Consider the following 17381-nt stretch of genomic DNA (forward strand, 5'->3'; position numbering starts at 1 on the left):
GTTTGCTATTGTAGAGCAGCCGTGTGTTCTATTTAATCTGGCAACTTGGACAATAGAAGGCTTAAAACGTGCACTTAGATGTACTTAGTACATTCACTATTTTATATGTTTGTATTCTTAAGTTGCTTTATTTTAATTACCCAGTAATGAATAATGCTAACGTAACTATTCAAGCCGAGTTAAATATGGTGTTAAATGGCCTATTTAACCTCTTAAATTACACTTTCATACACTTTTGTTCTTTAAAATATTAAAGTTTGTCCTGGTGTATGTACAAAAACAAACACACATATATATATATATATGTATATATATATATATAAAGTCTTAGCAACCACTGTGCATCATCGCCACAGACCATCCATCAAATTGGTCCTTGCCCAAAAATCTTTCAAAAGTTTTCCGTAGGGGGGTAAGCTGCTTGTCCCTGGGCGATAGATGAGTTCTAATCAGCCAGGCCTTGGCCCGTCCATCAACTTGGCAGCATGAGTAGCTCAGGCGCGCCTCTCTATAAAGTTGGGCAACTGTTCCATGTTAATTTAATTTCATATTCTTGTAGATTTACCACAAATTTGTCACTTTATTGGGCTTTCAATGTACAGCGAACTCGTTTGAAAACTTGGGCCGCAGGAAAACTTTTTCCGGTCACACATTATGGTGACATTCATTCGTAAAAGCAACGATTCGATAAAAGGCGTGTGGGCGGTTAGTAAGTGCTTTCTGGAAGCTTCAGTGATGATTCAATAGCAAAAATGCCACAAATGTCAATTTAATTACATCTAAAAATGTACGTATTTTGTTGTCATGGTAAAACAGTTCTAACGAACTCATTTTAAATAAGCGATGTGCTGTGAGTAGCTCAAGAAACGAAATAATAATAAGTGGTTAGCAATTAAAATCCAGTTTTAATTAGATGTTTAAATGTGTACATCAATTGTATTATGCCAAGATACAGTCAAATGAGAAACTTCGTGAAACATATTCGTATTACAGTTAAATTATGTTGTACATTGCTAATTTGGTTTCTAGAATTTAGAAAGTGGCAAAGGTAATAAAAAGTTTTGTCCGCATGGTTATTATTATATACTCTGTTGGCATAGTAGATACTGTAAAATCAGGTTAATTATTACAAAATATATAGAAAATGTTTTTTTCCTAATATTCTGATTCTATACCAAACTTTAAGTCCGAGAGACTACTTGAATCGTAGTTAAGCAGACAGGAGATGTCTCGTCTAATGAGTTGCTGTTGGCAAGGGCACACTAAACCACTAGACAACATCTACGTGAGTAAGCTGCATGCAAACTCACACTTACATACTCAAACTTGTTCTGACAGCCAACACAAAATAACCTCAATGTGCATGGCCGTATAACAGGACAGCTAAGCTACAAATCAAAGTTTCATTTGCTGCATCAGCAAGTTTCAGTGCAAATTTCGGGATGCAAATTACATGTGGCATTCTGGCTAAAACAGATACACACTCACACACGTGCAGCAGCATCTGCATGAAAATCTTAATTGCTTTGGCTCTACCAAAAGACGACAATGAGTTGAACTCTCGGTTGGGGTTGTTGCGGCGCACACAGCATGACAGTGGGTCCTTAAGGATCCCTATCTGCCTGCATTGCACTTGCAGTGCACGACACGGATTCTGAATTTTCATGAATGAGCATGCTCGAATTCGTTATCGTATACAAACTCATATGTATAATTCTTAACTACGTTTGCCGGTTGCACTTGTTCGCATTTGGCATCCGCTGCATGTCCCCCAGGCGACGAAATACTCGATTTTCTGCAGGAATTTCGACTACAAATGCGGCGCCATAAGGTGCCTTAACATAATTTTGACCGTTTTGACCTTCACGACAGCCTACCGGGCGCCTGGCTTAATGTGCGCACTCTGCATTGCAGACATAAATGTGAGGAAAAGAAGAAAATCCAATAAAATGTAAACAAAAACACTAATAAAAGCAAAATGATATGACCTCTTTCCAGGGTCAGAGCCTCATATTTTTATTGAAGAATTTCAAAAGAGATTTTTACAGTTGCTGCCTCAAAATGCCGACGTCCTGCCCTCGATACTGCTGCAACATGTCGTATACGCAATTTTGTGTTTATTGCCTTGTAGCGCTTTTATGTGTGCATGTGTGTGCGCGCGAGTGTACGTGCGTGTGTGTGTGTGTGTGTGTGTGTGTGTGTGTGTGTGAACGCACAAACTTGCCGCCGTACACCCTGCCGGGCTTCGATCGTTAGTCATAACTCGATGAGCATTTGTTGCTTCTCGCAACGTGAGACTTACGACGTGCAACGGGCGATACATGAAATCAATGGACATACTGGTGAGAGTGGCGCGACTCAAGTAAATTTCATTTGGCTGCCAGCATCAGAAATTTGATTGATGACTTTGACTGATTGCCATCATGGCTGAGACTTAACTGCTGTCTGCTTTTGCGGTCAACCGATGATTAACTCAATCTGCTTTTGCTCGAGGCTAATGTCGAGTGAATTGCCGACTGTGAGTCCCTGTCATGACTGTGGCAACGATAAGTTGTCAACTAGCAGTCGGTTCATGAATAATGCACTAACGTAACACTCACACACATAGACGTAGACAAGCACTCACTTGTGTATGTGGCTTAAGCTCAAACAGGCAACAGTGGCAAGAAGCACTGTTCGACTACCGGGTCACGATTGCGTTATTAATTATGCTACAGACAGTGGTCAGGCGTGGAACTTATTGTGTCGTTTGAAGTAATTATCCGAGGTTAAGCTGTAACCAGTGTCTGGGTGTGCGCTGTTCTTCGTTACCAATCAGAAGCGAGAACGTGATACAGCAAATTGATGTGCTGCTCCCCTGCCACAGCTTGTTAAGGCCATAAGACGCTCCAGACGATTGCTGCCAACATGTGCAGCTAATATGTTCATATGGAGAAGTTTGCGCAATTATTCCGGCAAACAAATTAAGAGCATATGCGGCAGCAATCTGCGACCTTGCCCCAGTGCGCTTCTCCGAATGTTGCGCTTTTAATGTTATTAAAGTAGCAAATTGAAAGTTTCTTGCAATATGCGTATGCACCGCCACTGGAGCTTGACTAGATTGGCCTTCTTTGCTCCAGCCATTGCGTTCGCGGTTTTCCATTATTCCAGCACAATTTTTTCGCAGGCCTTTGACGATTTACAATTGGCTAAAATACGCACCGCTAAAGACAGGCTGAGCGGGACGGGCGTCAGCTAGCCTAATCTGAAGCGATCCGGACAAGCACTCGGCGTCACAAAAGTTTTCTAATTGCCTCTGGCAGCAAAAATCGAGTGCCCAACTTCAAAGAGCTCAACCAAACTAAGCTCAACAAAATTCAGAAGGACGTGCAGTCAGCGTAGAAACTGTGCCAGCGCTTAGCTAATAGAGTCGAATATGCATTTGGCCCTATACAGGAACAGTTCCTTTGACCCTGCCCACTCGACATGGGAGTCAATTTGATGAACAACGATAATAGTTTATGTTTCATTGTTTTCTCTTTCGCTTGATGAAATGTCTAGAAAATTAGTCTATTTGATTTATAACGCCTTACGCAATTTGATTGTTAAAGCTAACTAGCATATCTTATTTATTTATTAATTTTGTCGAATGATGTTCATTCATAAAATCTACAGAGTATATTCAAGTAAGTCAGCTTTATTATACATGAAGCTTTACTCAATCACAAGTGAGTCAGAGAAACATTTAAAGTACATATAGCACACTTGAAAATGGAATTTAATAATGGCGCTTCAATGAGTTGCCATATCAACTCAAAAGTACAAAATTGAGTTTTGTTTGACAAGGAAAATCAAATACCCAACCGATATTTGTGTCAGTTTTCTTTAAAAATGGAAACAATTGCAACTTTCGTCAGTTTTCGCAGTTTGCTGTTTAAACAAAAATATATATAATGTTCACAATTTTACCCTCGTCAAATGATAGTCAACAAGCTGTCGCAGTCAACTGATTATTAAAATTTCAACGATAATTGATCTCTTTGTGTTTAGGTATCGTCACGTTCCAGACGTATGCAAACGAAAACTGAAACAATGATGTGCTTTGTTGCCATTTGCATATCTGGAGAGGTTCCCAAAAGCATACCGTTTATATGACTCAATGTGCATCAGACGAATAAAGGAGAGATCCGACAAAAGATGCAGACCGTTTCTAATTGCTGCCAACTGCTCACTCGTTACTAACTTCGAGAAGGACTGTTCAGAGCGTAGTAAGAAATTAGATAAATTATTTGAACAGCATTCAATTTGCGGCAAAGGCCGCCCTCGCACATGAAATGCAAACATGAAGCGTAAACAGGAATTTTTTTTTGGCTTTAACTATGCAAACAGTCAAATGCAAGGGTCCTGTCTGGTAGCCAGTTGGCAGGAAAAGAACGTCCAGAACTTTGGCTTCAGCTCATATTTTATTCAACTGTACCGAAGGACCACACAAGTGACTGCTTCGGCTGTGGCTATGGCTTTGGCTTCATCCGCGAACAACCCGACTAACGAACTTCTGCAGCTGAGCTCCTGCCATTTTTCTTTTGTTTTTTTCCCAAGAATTTTTCACTATGCTGGTGAAAGTGAAAAAATGATGAGAATAAAGTGCAAGTTTACAGGCCGTCGTCTCTGACAGTCTCACTTACATATTTTTTAATTTGCATATCCTTGGGCATGGGCAGACTAACTCAGCAAGTGGCTTATAGGGATAAACTAGGCTCTTAATTAATGTAAAAGCTTTTAAAAACTGTTCTACTTGTTAGACTTTAAGTAGTATTAACAAGCCAGCCTGCAAATTGTACCTTCATATAATAATTACAGAGAATTATATACACTTCGAAATAAAAATCTATTAAGGGATTGAATATATATGTAAATTTTTACTTTACAGGTGTTTAAACTTACTTGCTGACCAATGTGACTATGACTTCACGCATGCCTAGATAAAAACAATTTAATTTTAATCAGAGAACCTTGCTCCATGCTTACCCTGAAAAGTATGCTTTAAAATTGACACATACCTTCTTATGTTTCTGAAATGCTTATTACAGTTTATACAATTTTTCACTCTTCAGCTTGTCCATGCCAACAAATATATTATATATATTCAAATTTCAATGAAAAGGTTTAATCTTAATCGCCTGGAGAAGGTCACACTATATATAATCGATTTAATGGTGCGGTCATGCGAAAAATGTAAAGAATCCTTACAGTGCTTCCGTGTATGCCAATCCTGGACGACTTTTTTTGTATTATCAAAAAGTTTGACAAAGGAGAGGAAATTATCATAAGTTTTGTTAGACTTGAGGGGGTGGCCGCTTTAGAGTATTTATGAAAACACATACACAGGGCCATGCATGTGTTTGGGAGGAGCTTTATGAATTATCGATTTTCATTTAAGAATATATTAAAGTGCAGCGAGGGAGATTGGGAAACAATGGCTACAACAACTACAACTATGCGGGGACTGTTGCTGTGTTGACGTAATGAAATTCCTTCAAGGTATTTTGTGTGTCTGTCTCCCTCTTTACGGTGCTCTGACAAGACATGTTCGTCAGTCAACAGGATATGCCACGTCAGTGCGAAAATTTAGCAGTTGCCTGGGCGGAGTTGACATTTCTCGACGCACGGATGGACACAAAGAGACGAAAGTTAAATGCCAAAAAAGGAATTAATGTAATTAACACAGCGTGTTGCAGGCAAATTTCCTGCTTGTCGGCGTCGTAAACAGTGTGTGGACAAAAACACTTCTCATGATGAGCCCTTCTCCACTTTGTGGCCAATCTGTGATATTTAAGGTAGCTGTTGACGTTGGCTAACTAGTCAGAAGCTATGTTCCAGCAGACAGACATGCAACACATTCGGATTTTAGCGAATTTGGCACAAAAAGGTGTACGCCGCCTTTGGTCAAAATGTTAAGGATGACATCACGCAATGAAGCTTGCCTCCAACTTGTAGAATCATAGCACATGCAACCAAAAGTAATTACACTGCCAAGTGGCACGCAGGTTGTTCGGAAACTTTTCTAAAGGGGAAAATAAATTCAAACAGTTGCGAACCTGGCTAATGGAGTGTGGAGCAGAGAGCGTGGCCTGGCTTGTATCTTGACTGCCACAAATTAATTAATAATGCTTGTTACATTATCATTAATTAGATTGCAGCCAGTACTTACGCATTATAAGAGGGTGAAAATCTTACGGGTTGGCATGTTGCGCAGATTCTGGTAAAAAGCGTACACTTCGAGTTGTAAAAGTTTGACAAAGAATAGCTAGGTTTGACCTTAGAGAGAATCAATAGAATTCCAATTTGCTGGACAATACATTTAATCCTACTATATGTGATTCATAAGAACTAAATCATTTTCAAGCTGAGTCAATAAATATAAAATTGCAAGCAAGAATAAACTTAAACATTAAGGCATGCTATGCTGTCCAGGCGATGCAGGGTTAAGCAGTTGTTACATTCCCAAAAACCCCAAAAATAAAATGTGTTAAGCTCGTGCTTAAGCTTAAAATTTTAATTTACAGCGTGGCCGAAACTAGTTACCAGATCAAAATTTAGACAAGCTGCCATAAATTGTAAGACCTTACTTCAGCAACGCATACGTGCGTAATAACATGGTATTTTTGTACACTCAGAAGCTTAAATATTTAATACAACTTGAATTTAGATTTAACTACTTCTTTGTGCGACATTTTTATAAAATTTTAAGAAGAGGATATTTGAAGGAATAAATATTCAAAATAAATAGGCATTGCATAGTTGCTCTCGCAATCACGACTATTAAGTAAATATTTTGTTCATTTTCTCAAATGCTATTGCATTTACCTAGTTGCTGCAGGCCCGTTAAAAAATAAACCAGTAGATAAAGTTAATTTGGTTTATTTGCAGACTTTCCACAGCCGCCCTGCACTTGACAGCTTATTGCCACCCAACACCAGTTCGTTGTTGTTGTTGTTATTGTTGGCGCACAATAAATATTGATTACGATGGTGTTTGAAATTGTTGTAGGTTTATTTGGTTGAGATGGCTGGCTTAATGTTCCGTTGAAATTCTAATTTATAAACCAATTAGCAGCCAGAGCTCAGGCACACCCATAAATATTCCCTGCCAACAAATTTAATCAGACAGTTCTCTCGGCTGCCACTGTCTTTCTCTTCACACAGATTTTGCGGATTTCCCATAGTTCCTGGCCCTTTGGGCCGTGCTCTGTTGTCCTTACTCCTTGGAGGCGTACTTGCTACTAACTAAATTACATTCACGCTTCGTTACATCGAATCCTTACAGAACTGAACTAATCGTGGCACACGCTTGCCCCTCACTAACGCCTTTGATTTGCCTGCTTAACATAGATTCGTATACTTAGTATGATAATCTAGAACAAAGTAATTAACGAAACCAAATATTTTAGGTAATTTGATTTCGTAAGAAAATACAATGTTCATAAGCACTGTTGAAATTGAGGCAGATAATTGTCTCAAGTACCTTTTTTACCTACCCAAATTATTAGCAGTCCGGAATTAAAGTGTGCCGTTTTAGATTTTTCAGTTAATATTTTATTTATGAACTATAAATTGATTAAAAATGAAACATACAAAAGGTACAATACATAATTGAAAAAAAAAACCATAGCCAAATTATATTCACAGTTTTAGTTAGTGTAGAAACTTTATTCTATGCTTTGGTTTCCATTAACATTTTCCATATTTATAATCGAGCATTTTGAATTTCCTGATGCAGTACCTAAACGTACGATTGGAATTGCAAAATGCCATTGGGTCTTTAATTATACGCCTGTATGTATTTTTAATGATTTAATTCTACGAATAGTTGTTATATTACCAAGTACCCGAACTATTCGCCTAGCCGATAACTGCCTATTCATAATGCATTTCGCAGAGCTCATTTGCTAATTTTTAGCGAAACACGAATATTTTATATACATATATTAAATAACCTCTCTATTGTGAAAATACGTTAATTGTTATTTGGTAATTGGATAACTCCAATCATACCCTATTCTATTCACGAACCGGGAAGACTGCAACTCACAGCCGACCACAAAGAACCAAAGGAACAAAAACACACCGCATGTAAACAATTTGCTAGTTAGTAAAGTGTGTTTTTGTTTCCGTTCGGGTTCTTTTTGGATGCAACTGTACTTTAATTACGGCCAGCATTTCGATCTATTTGTTTGCTTAATTTGTGCTATTTTCCGGAATGTTTCTTTTTTATACATCTTATGTACACATTTGGCTAATTGGGGGTAGGGTGGCTATTTTAAAACGTGAATAGTAGTACTATCGTATTGTATTTGGGCTATATATATATATATATCTATTTTGTTCTGATTATTTACACGTTGATTGGATGCACTCCAACTTATATTAAAGAACACACTTAGATGCTATTTAGGAAGGCACTTGACATTTGAAACAATAGAGTCAACTTTAACAAAGAGATGAGAACCGACAAGACCAACAAAAACTCAAAATGCTGTAGAATGCATTTGCACATACACATATATAGCATTTACAGATATGAATCTGCAACGGAGAAGATACAAGTCTATGACTATCTCTTAAAATGTTGTCTGCAGCAGCATTCCCACCCACATTCACACAGACCTAAACTGCAAGGTATATCCAGCTAAGCAGGCATTGGTATTAGAAACCTACTCACCTTGGCACGCAGGAGCAATACACTAACTCGCTGGCCAGACGCTTCCTATACCCCAGGCCTAGCTATTCGGGAGCCGGATATTAATTACGTTCATCCATTTAAAGCGCATTAATCCGAAGTACATACCACTGAATTATGCACACACGTGAATCCCTCATACAAGAAGTTGTACGGCGTGGTTGAGTTATGATGGCACCTCCTGCAACGTAACCTGTCCTCTATGATAGCCCCCCCAATAAAGCGTTTATGAGCCTCATCGCCCTAATCAACGCACACATACACACATGCGCAAAAGCTATGAACTCTAGGTCACTCTCTCTCCCTCTTCCTCACTCTCTCTCTCTCATTCACATATATAGGTGTAGACCATTATGAAGATTCCTTTTGGTAGCGAAATGGAAATATCGTGATATTTATGGGGGGTGTATGCGTACACGCACACATCTATAGAGTTATGTACATATATGAGGCTCGCATCTCATCCCAAAGCTCGGCTCTGACAACCCATTAGTTTTCCCTTTGCCAACGACTTTGGGAATTTTGCTGCTTCGCATCCTTGATGTATGTGAGTGTTTGTTATTCTGAGGCTTGTTCTTGCTGTGTATTCATGGCATCTGTGTGTTTATATTTATGCGTGCGTTTACATTATTGATAACATTAAATGAGTCTCCCGCAATTTGTTTTCATTTGTCCGCTTGGATCGCATAATTTTATGGCATAGAGAGTCGTGCCTGGCGCTTGTTGTTCCCACTAATGTGTAATTCGTTCCGTTGCCATGAAAACGATTGGGTAATTAAACATTGAGAAAAAAGCAATTAACCCAGCTTTTATTACAAAAGGGATGCAAATTCAAAAGGTTATCGAAGTAAGAGAGCATATGTAAAATCAGGAGGTTATATCATTCACGCACGTGCAGAACTCTGCACAGACCAACATTTCTATGCTTAACCTACAAATTATTCTACCCTAACTTTTCTATGCGAATGCACCTTACTGTGAACTGACCTAGAACCTTGCAAGTGCGTGTCCGTTCCACTCATTAGTAATTTACAGTTGCAGGAAGCTCGTCCATTTAAATACATTTATGTATACATATATTTTAAAAACAGACATCAGCCATTGTTGCCCAGATTCTGAGAGCCATCTACTCGTTACACACCTGTTGTTGTTGTTGTTGTTGCTGATTCCGATTCTGGCAGGAGGTCTCTGGGCTTAGTTCATTCCCCTGTAGATTTGTATTGTCGTTTATGCTAGAAGTGGCCAAGGGTACTGTTGGCCCATTGTTGGCTTGTGGCTAGGGCCTAGCTGCCGGCACATGAGCAGCGTCTGAATGGGAGGCAGCGACGGACTGTGCCTGAGTACCTGTGACATCCTGCCTGGTATAGCTATGGACGTTAGGGGTGGTCACGTTGACGGCTGTAGTATACACGTGAGACTCACAGTCCCCCGTGCTTGGTCATCCGTAATAAAACTGCGAGCTCACCGGTAAACCAGTTGATAGAGTACGCGGAGCCGTGCCATCATAGGACAGCTGAGGATGGAGCATAGCTGCGGTACCGGGCTTTGTGCGGCGCAATGTTGATGTGCCAGGGGCAGGCACATGACTTAGCGATGTCATTGCTAGAGGCGATGTAGTCGGCGGCTGTTGTGTCGGTGGATGCGCCGGTGAGCCGCTAGCTAAAGAGGAGGGTGGGGTCGGTGTGTTGCTTGGTCGCTGCAGCACGCTCATGGCTTCGGCATTAATGATGTAGCCACCGCGAATGGTGGGCGCCGTTGTGTACTGGGTCAGAGATGTAATGGGCAACATGGTGTCTGCAAAAGCATGAATCGAAAATGTTGACGAAACGCACCTCAACAAGTCGAACTGACCAGCTGCCAGCCAAAGCTGATGAAGATACTTACTTAAGCCACTGCTTCCGGGCAAAGTTCCACTAGGATCGTTCCCGCCAATTACAATAGCCGGTGTCAAAATGCTCGCCATGGAGCCCTGTGCAGCAGGTGCGCTGCCGGCGCTACTTGTAGCTACATAGGTGTTTGGCGACATGCCGATGAGGTCCGGCGACTGCCTTGCACCCATTAAAAGGGGGTTGGGAATCAAACCGGAGGCCGTGCAGGGTCCGCCAACTGTCGCCAGCTGGCTAGGCGCTAGGCTAGTATACAAGCTGCTGGCAGGCGCGTAAGTGATGTAGTTCTGCAGTGTCAGACGACAGACGACAGATGACAGATGGCATTGGCTTCTGAGTGGGATGAGTTATGTTACCCACCTCGTTTTTTGATACGCTGGGCACTGGTATGGAAGTGGTAAGGTCAATGTCGGCGTCAATCTCGGAAATGGTGTCGTTGAAGCCGCTTGGGATGGTCGTCTCGTCGCCCAGGCCTCCAGCGGTGCCCCCTTTTGTAGATGAATTGGACTGCGTGTCACTGGCCATGCGCCGCTTCTGTAGCACAAGGCGCGTGGCCACAGTCAGAATGGAGAAGAGGACACCGACCAATCCGACAATTAAGAGATATAAATAGAGACGCTGCTGGTCGTCTACGGAGAACAACGTGGTTATGGAATGGAGTTAGCAAATCGCGTATATAAATATATCAAAGTCATTCGTTGAGCCGGGGATTTGCCTGGCTTAAGTCCGACCCCATCTTGTTTTTAAATTGAATTTAAGTCAACTTTAAAGCTATTTGTGAATAAGATTTGAAATGCGAAAAATGTCTGCTTCGTCCTCTGTGACAGTGAGTCCGTGTGGGATTACGCCTACATTTCCAGACTGTTTTCCATAAGGCCACCGACTACCAAAGACCCCTGTGGACTAGCGCTGACTTGTGTTTGTCATTATGGCAAATGTAACCTTACGTTCAGGTCAACTTGGTAGGGACTTACCCTCCAGACTTAAGTCGGCGCTGTGTGTCATCACCGGATTGACGCCACTGCCATCCACATCTGAGTCCAGTGAGCCGTTTGTTACGGTGTGAATACCCTCTGGATTGGAGTTGGCAGCGAGACCGCCGCCGCTAGTTCCGTTGCCTGCAACTGTTTTGGTTGTGTTGCTGTACAGCTTGGGAATGGCCTCCGACTCTTTGTAGATGAGCTCATCGTCGTACAGGTCATTGATGTCGCCCTCAAAGTCCTCCATTTCGTCAGCCTCCACCTCTGACTCGTTGCTCTCCTTTAACACTTGCTTCGGCACTATGGAACAAAGACATAGAGCGCCCAAACGAGCAACATAAATCATGTGGCCAAGTCACCGGTAACGGAGGGTCGGACGCCAAGCACCAGGCATCAATCTTGCGCCCTGACGCGCGATACGATGCGATGTGATGGGACGGGATGCGACGCGGCAACAAAGGCGCGCTCTAAATCATTCTGAGTGGCAGGAGCAAACGCCCCTTGATTTTTCCTACGACCTACTTACCGCATGTGTAAACAACCTTCAAATACATTCGCGAGTTTGGCTGACACGGGGTACCAAAGGTATTCGCATCAGCGGCCAAGTTGCAGCGCCTTCGTCCATGGCAAATTTGCATCACAGTCTCCGTGGCGAACGAGGCAAGGCATGCTATTAAAGGCCAGAGATAAAACAGACTAGTTGTAGCAGAGTGCGGGCCAAGGATCGCTCCTTGATTGATGCAATCCACAGTTTAGCCACAGGATGGTCATCATCCCCAATACTTACTTTCCTCGCGGACGCCCTGCGGCTGTGGACACTGAATGCTCTCATATTCCGTGCGTCCAAAGCTTGCACTGTAAACGGCAATCCGCGAGTATGGATTGCATTCCAGCTGGGCGACATCGTTGTGGCAGGCAACCTTGCTGCGGAACTCATCTGCAAAAACAAAAGACAAAATTGGCGACAATTTTCAACAATTTAAAGCACCACCGTTCATATATAATAACCGACAAATAAACATGAAGTTTCATTTTATCAAAAGGGATAATTTTTCCTCATTATCAAAAGAAATGCATATTTCTATTTTGTATCTCCAAGCGGCGAATCCGATTGGCACGATAATATGATGCTGATTAAGATAGTCAATGATTCAGAACTTTGTAATTGGAAGCCAAGAGCTCAATCAGTTCATGCTCTCCCTGTCATTATGGTAACTCTGGCTTTGACAACAAAGCTGAATGCCAAATATATATATATGTATATATATTCGACAATGCGGCAGAGCATTTGCTGCAATTTGAACCTCTCCAACCTCCCGACTCCGTTTCCCAGGGCCATGTGCCGGGCGCTGCGCGGAAACTTAATTTTGTATCGTCGATGTTTTTTCAAGTTATACAAAGCACGTGCAAATGCTATTGGACTGGTACTGCCAACGAGCGATGCTGCCGTTGGCGGCAATGCTACCGGTTCGCATTCGATACGCTTCCTTGCCCCTGGCAGCTGGCAGCACGCTTTGGGTGCCCGAGCCCGCCAACTGCTGTTTAGTAATGCTAACGGACTAGTCGATGCCCGCCCGGTTGCCTCTGCTACCATTCCACCTGAGTGAATTTTTGGAACGCACAACAACAGCTCGCTAAACTGGCTGGTTGGGTGGCTGAAATGGCAAGACTGGATAGCTGGATAGCTGGATGTCTGGGCCTTTGCCAAGCCGTGTGCGCGTGCCTTTGCCTGTGTGCGTCAGTTTTAACAGTATTTGTTTGGCAAAATATCGACACTGTGTGCTCCAGGTCATGCCCTAGGACGAGGACCTTTTTGCAGCACACTTGTACAGCTGGCAGACCCAAACCAATCGAAAAGCCAAAGTCCGGATGAAGCCGACTCTCGTTCAACTCATTCGCTTGGACGTTTATGTGTCGATTCCGGCAGTCGGGATTGTTCAGGTCAGTTTGTACTGCCGTTGTGCTTGTAGTGTACGGAATTTGTTAGCCATTTTACGTGTTCTATTGTACGCCCAATAAATCCAACCAAATTAAACAAAATTTGCGCTGCAGCTGCTGACTTACATGGGCGACATTTGTAGGCGACTTCGACGATTTTCCTGCGCTTGGGGCAGGGGTCGTTGCTGATTGCATTGGAGCTGGCTGTACTGCTGTGATAGCTGCTGGTGCCGGATGAATCGCCCACTCCGCTGGCGCCCAGTCCGTAAAACTGTGGGGATCCGTGAAACTTGCAGTGCTTTTTCTTCTGGCAGGCCTCCACCACAGTCTGCAACAAGGAGTACTGTAAGGTAGGTAGAACAGAACAAAAAATCAGTTGCAATTTAGGTTTCCAATTTTATTTTTCTTTCTTTTCCATACTTGTCGCATTGGTGTGCAAACAGAAGAAGCTGAAAAGTGAACGAGTTCAGGAACTGGGCGGAAATTGTAAACTTTTACAAATTGAAATAAAATATTTGCATTAAATATGTAATTGAAGTGTTTCCAGTTGGGTCTGAATTTATTTTTCCCTTACATATTACTTATGTTTTAGTTTGATATGATAGAACTTGGTAAGAGGATGTGTGTCCTTCGACGTAAAGAGAGCAATCAGCTTATCAGGAATATTGAGCTACATTTGAAGCATTATTGAGGCTTTAGTGTCCTTTTAAATCTCATAATATATATTGAAAAAGTAAAAAAGTCTGCTCTTTAAAATGCTGATCCATTTGTTAGACCTATCATATGCATAAAACACGTTGTCCGCCATATGCGTGGCATGTATTCAATCAAGAGCCGCATTGTCTTTAACTATCTGCTCTTGATATCGTTCCACTTTTTCGTGTTTCAGGCAACTGACGGACACGTCCAGTTCCAGGCCAGCACACAAACATGGCTAGCTGCGCATATAGCACAACGGCGAGGATATAAACTGTTTATTTTCAAGTTATTTTTCACTATCTTGTGTTGACAGTAGGGGCCGAAGCGAATGAAATGGATGATGAGGGCGACAGGACGGCGGGGTTGCGGAAAGGCGGGACAGCAGGACGGACGGGGCCTAGTCGACTGACAGCAGGTTTAGATTTGCCTGGCAACGTCAACCATTGGACGAGTCGTCACAAAATTTAATAACAACGACAGCGACAGTGACGACAAGACCCTGCAGAGAAACAGAGCACCGGAGAGCGAGAGGGAATAGTGGATAGGGGCAGAAACGGCGAGCGATGAACAACAAAAACAGCTCCTTGAACAATGGCGAGAAATGGAGACAAAAACGATGCGAGAAATTATATGCTGCGGTAGCCATTTTTAGCGCCATGTTGGCGCTGCTGAGCAGAAAGTTTTGGGTTTGCTGCCCGGCCTAATGATGCCCCATGGGACGTGAAGGCATCTTGGCCGGCACAGCGGGTAGGCTGACATGCCAGACAGCACATTGACTTTGCTTGACACAAAGGCAACTTTTGGCCTTCGTCAATGTTTTTGCGAGCATTTCTCAGCGGTTCGCATGTTGTTCATTTTGGCCCTACATGTAGCTCCGACTGTCAGCTTAAACGCACATTAAAACCGAAATGAAATGAAATGTATTCAACTGTCTCGTATTGTTTTCTATGTTGTTAAATTTGCTTTAAATTTAAATTCATTCTCCGTCATCCGACATCTTTCGTTTGGGTTCAAAGGATGCCTTCAGAAGTCGGAAAAGGCAGCTAAATTGTTTAATGAATTGGAAGCGTTATTTGGCATGCGGACAAACGAATTTCCTTATCCCTTTTTAAATGCAACTGGAATTTAAAGCGACATTTTGTTAACTGCTTAACGTTAGCCCAAACAGACTCGAAATAATTTTGTACATCCCGCACAACTCCTTAGCGAATATTGCAAAAAGGCACAAATTCAAAGAATTTGCTGGTAATACAATCTCAATGGATGTTCTGTTATAATATATTGCAGGTTGCACAACTCAAGGCTCAAGAATGATTAAAATAGTTTTATGTTTCCTTAAATTCGTGGTTTAGCACGCCCAACTATCTCCCGATCTCTTTTTCTTTTGTTATTCTCAAGTCACGCTTTCCATGTTCACATATATCTTTGTAAAACACCCTTAAAATGGTGTCTACTTACCTGAAGAGCATTTGGCCACATGCAGTTTTCAGATGAGCTGTCGCTCTTTTGAGCATTGTCCGCTGAAGATTCGGTAATGGTTCCTCCTGGTCCACTGGTGCTAGTAGGAACTTCGACTGCAATGGCATAGCCGCCGTTCACATAGCGATTGGCGGGCACTTTTTGCGAGGTGGAGCCAAAAATGGAGCCCCGCAGCAAGTGTTTTGCTTTTCCACGAATCTCGGGCTTTACGGTGCCAGAGATGGGACACAACTCCTCAATGCTGTAGCCATCTGAACAAGCAAAAGGAACATAAAGCACAAAATGGCAAACGTGTTAAGAATAAATGGCCCGAGGATGGCCCTCTAGAGGCAGAGAAAGACAGAGAGAGAGAGAGAGAGAGAGCGAGAGAGTGGAATTGGGTGAGAGCCCAACACTTACCTTTCGCCACAAACTTGTTGTACTGAGCAAATTCAATTGAAATGCTGGTGCCGCGCGGGCAAGCAATTACCACCTGATCCGTATCACAGGCCGCCTTCTGATATGTGCGCAGTGTGGCCGATAAAAGAGCTGTTGGCCAGACGTGGGCATGGGTGCATGGAGAGGTTTCAGTTGTTTAAATTGTAAAATGTCCATTGGTATTCAGAAAATTGCATAAAAAGGAAAAAAAGAATATAATTAAAATAATTGAATATGATAATAGTTATTCATAATTTAATTCATATATATTATTTATGTAAAAGGAATGCCAACACTCATTTGTGTGTATTCTGATAGGGTTAACAAATTTAATTAAATCTGCACGATATCAACTTAAATAAAATTCCTACGGAATAGCACAGCTCGCATCTCTTGCTTTACTCAAGTCCTTGGAATTTTATGCTACAGTTGCATGCTCTCCTAAAGTTGTGGCCAAGTCTTATATATTTTAGCGGACTAAATTGAATCAGGCAGCTTGTTGGTTTTCAGTATTTTTCGCTGTATTTAATAAGAATTCCACGGGGAGGCCAGATGAGGCGATTTGACTAGAGTCCATGCGGTGAGCTCTCGCCCCAATCACCTGAGCTAACAAGAGTCGACGCAGCGAGGAAAAACACTGAAAAGACCGCGCGCTGTTGTTTCCACGAAATGGTGGCAGCCCAACGCTGGCAAACGCCTTCAAGTAGCTCAGCTCAGGCGGATTCCTAGGCGTGGCTGGAGCGTGGCATCAAAAATGCGTTTCCGGACTTCAAGCAAGGCGCCAAGTGCACATTTTCAGCGCGCCACAGTTTCGCCGCTTCCTCTTGGGAGGTGCATGCCAAATTATACAAAATTCTTGGTAAATATTTTCGCTGGTTCGCTTCTGTTGCTTATATCTTTGCCTAAGGCTACAACTTACTTCTGGCTGAGCTGCTACTCTATGTGTATTAATGATAATAAATATATAAACGAATATTTATAATATATATAAACGATGGCCGGCCGGCATAGGCCATTTATATGAAAAATGGCCTTTCAATTAGTTTGCTGCAACGAATCAATTTCCAACAATTTGCCAGAACGTTCAAAGGAAAAACTAATTGAACAGGTCTATCTACTATCAGCTGAGCAATTTAAATACCGAAACAGTTGCCGCGCGGTTTATATATGTATGGTTAAGCAGGGGGGGAAGGGTTTGGGTTGGGTCTCGGACATAAAATATAATTTAGCTGTTACCGTTCATTTCTCGCTTGGCATTTTATCA

At 42.1% G+C, this 17381-nt stretch overlaps 1 protein-coding gene across 4 annotated transcripts in view; it reads right to left on the reverse strand.

Annotated features, from left to right (window-relative positions):
* Nucleotides 1-7602: 7602 nt before the first annotated feature.
* LOC6630871 (uncharacterized) overlaps nucleotides 7603-17381 on the reverse strand; it is a 31109-nt gene continuing 21330 nt past the window's right edge. For all 4 annotated transcript variants that reach the window (XM_015172156.3, XM_032439213.2, XM_070207072.1 and 1 more), the window contains 9 exons: nucleotides 16100-16228; nucleotides 15680-15951; nucleotides 13649-13865; nucleotides 12372-12521; nucleotides 12111-12254; nucleotides 11579-11884; nucleotides 10965-11233; nucleotides 10603-10891; nucleotides 7603-10512 (listed from right to left, as the gene is read on the reverse strand). In XM_015172156.3, coding sequence (XP_015027642.1) covers nucleotides 10157-10512; nucleotides 10603-10891; nucleotides 10965-11233; nucleotides 11579-11884; nucleotides 12111-12254; nucleotides 12372-12521; nucleotides 13649-13865; nucleotides 15680-15951; nucleotides 16100-16228 — 2132 coding nt within the window. In that variant the 3' untranslated portion in view covers nucleotides 7603-10156. The remainder of the gene's footprint in view (nucleotides 10513-10602; nucleotides 10892-10964; nucleotides 11234-11578; nucleotides 11885-12110; nucleotides 12255-12371; nucleotides 12522-13648; nucleotides 13866-15679; nucleotides 15952-16099; nucleotides 16229-17381) is intronic.

Source organism: Drosophila virilis, chromosome 2, assembly GCF_030788295.1.
Source record: "Drosophila virilis strain 15010-1051.87 chromosome 2, Dvir_AGI_RSII-ME, whole genome shotgun sequence".
NCBI classification, from domain to species: Eukaryota; Metazoa; Arthropoda; class Insecta; order Diptera; family Drosophilidae; genus Drosophila; species Drosophila virilis.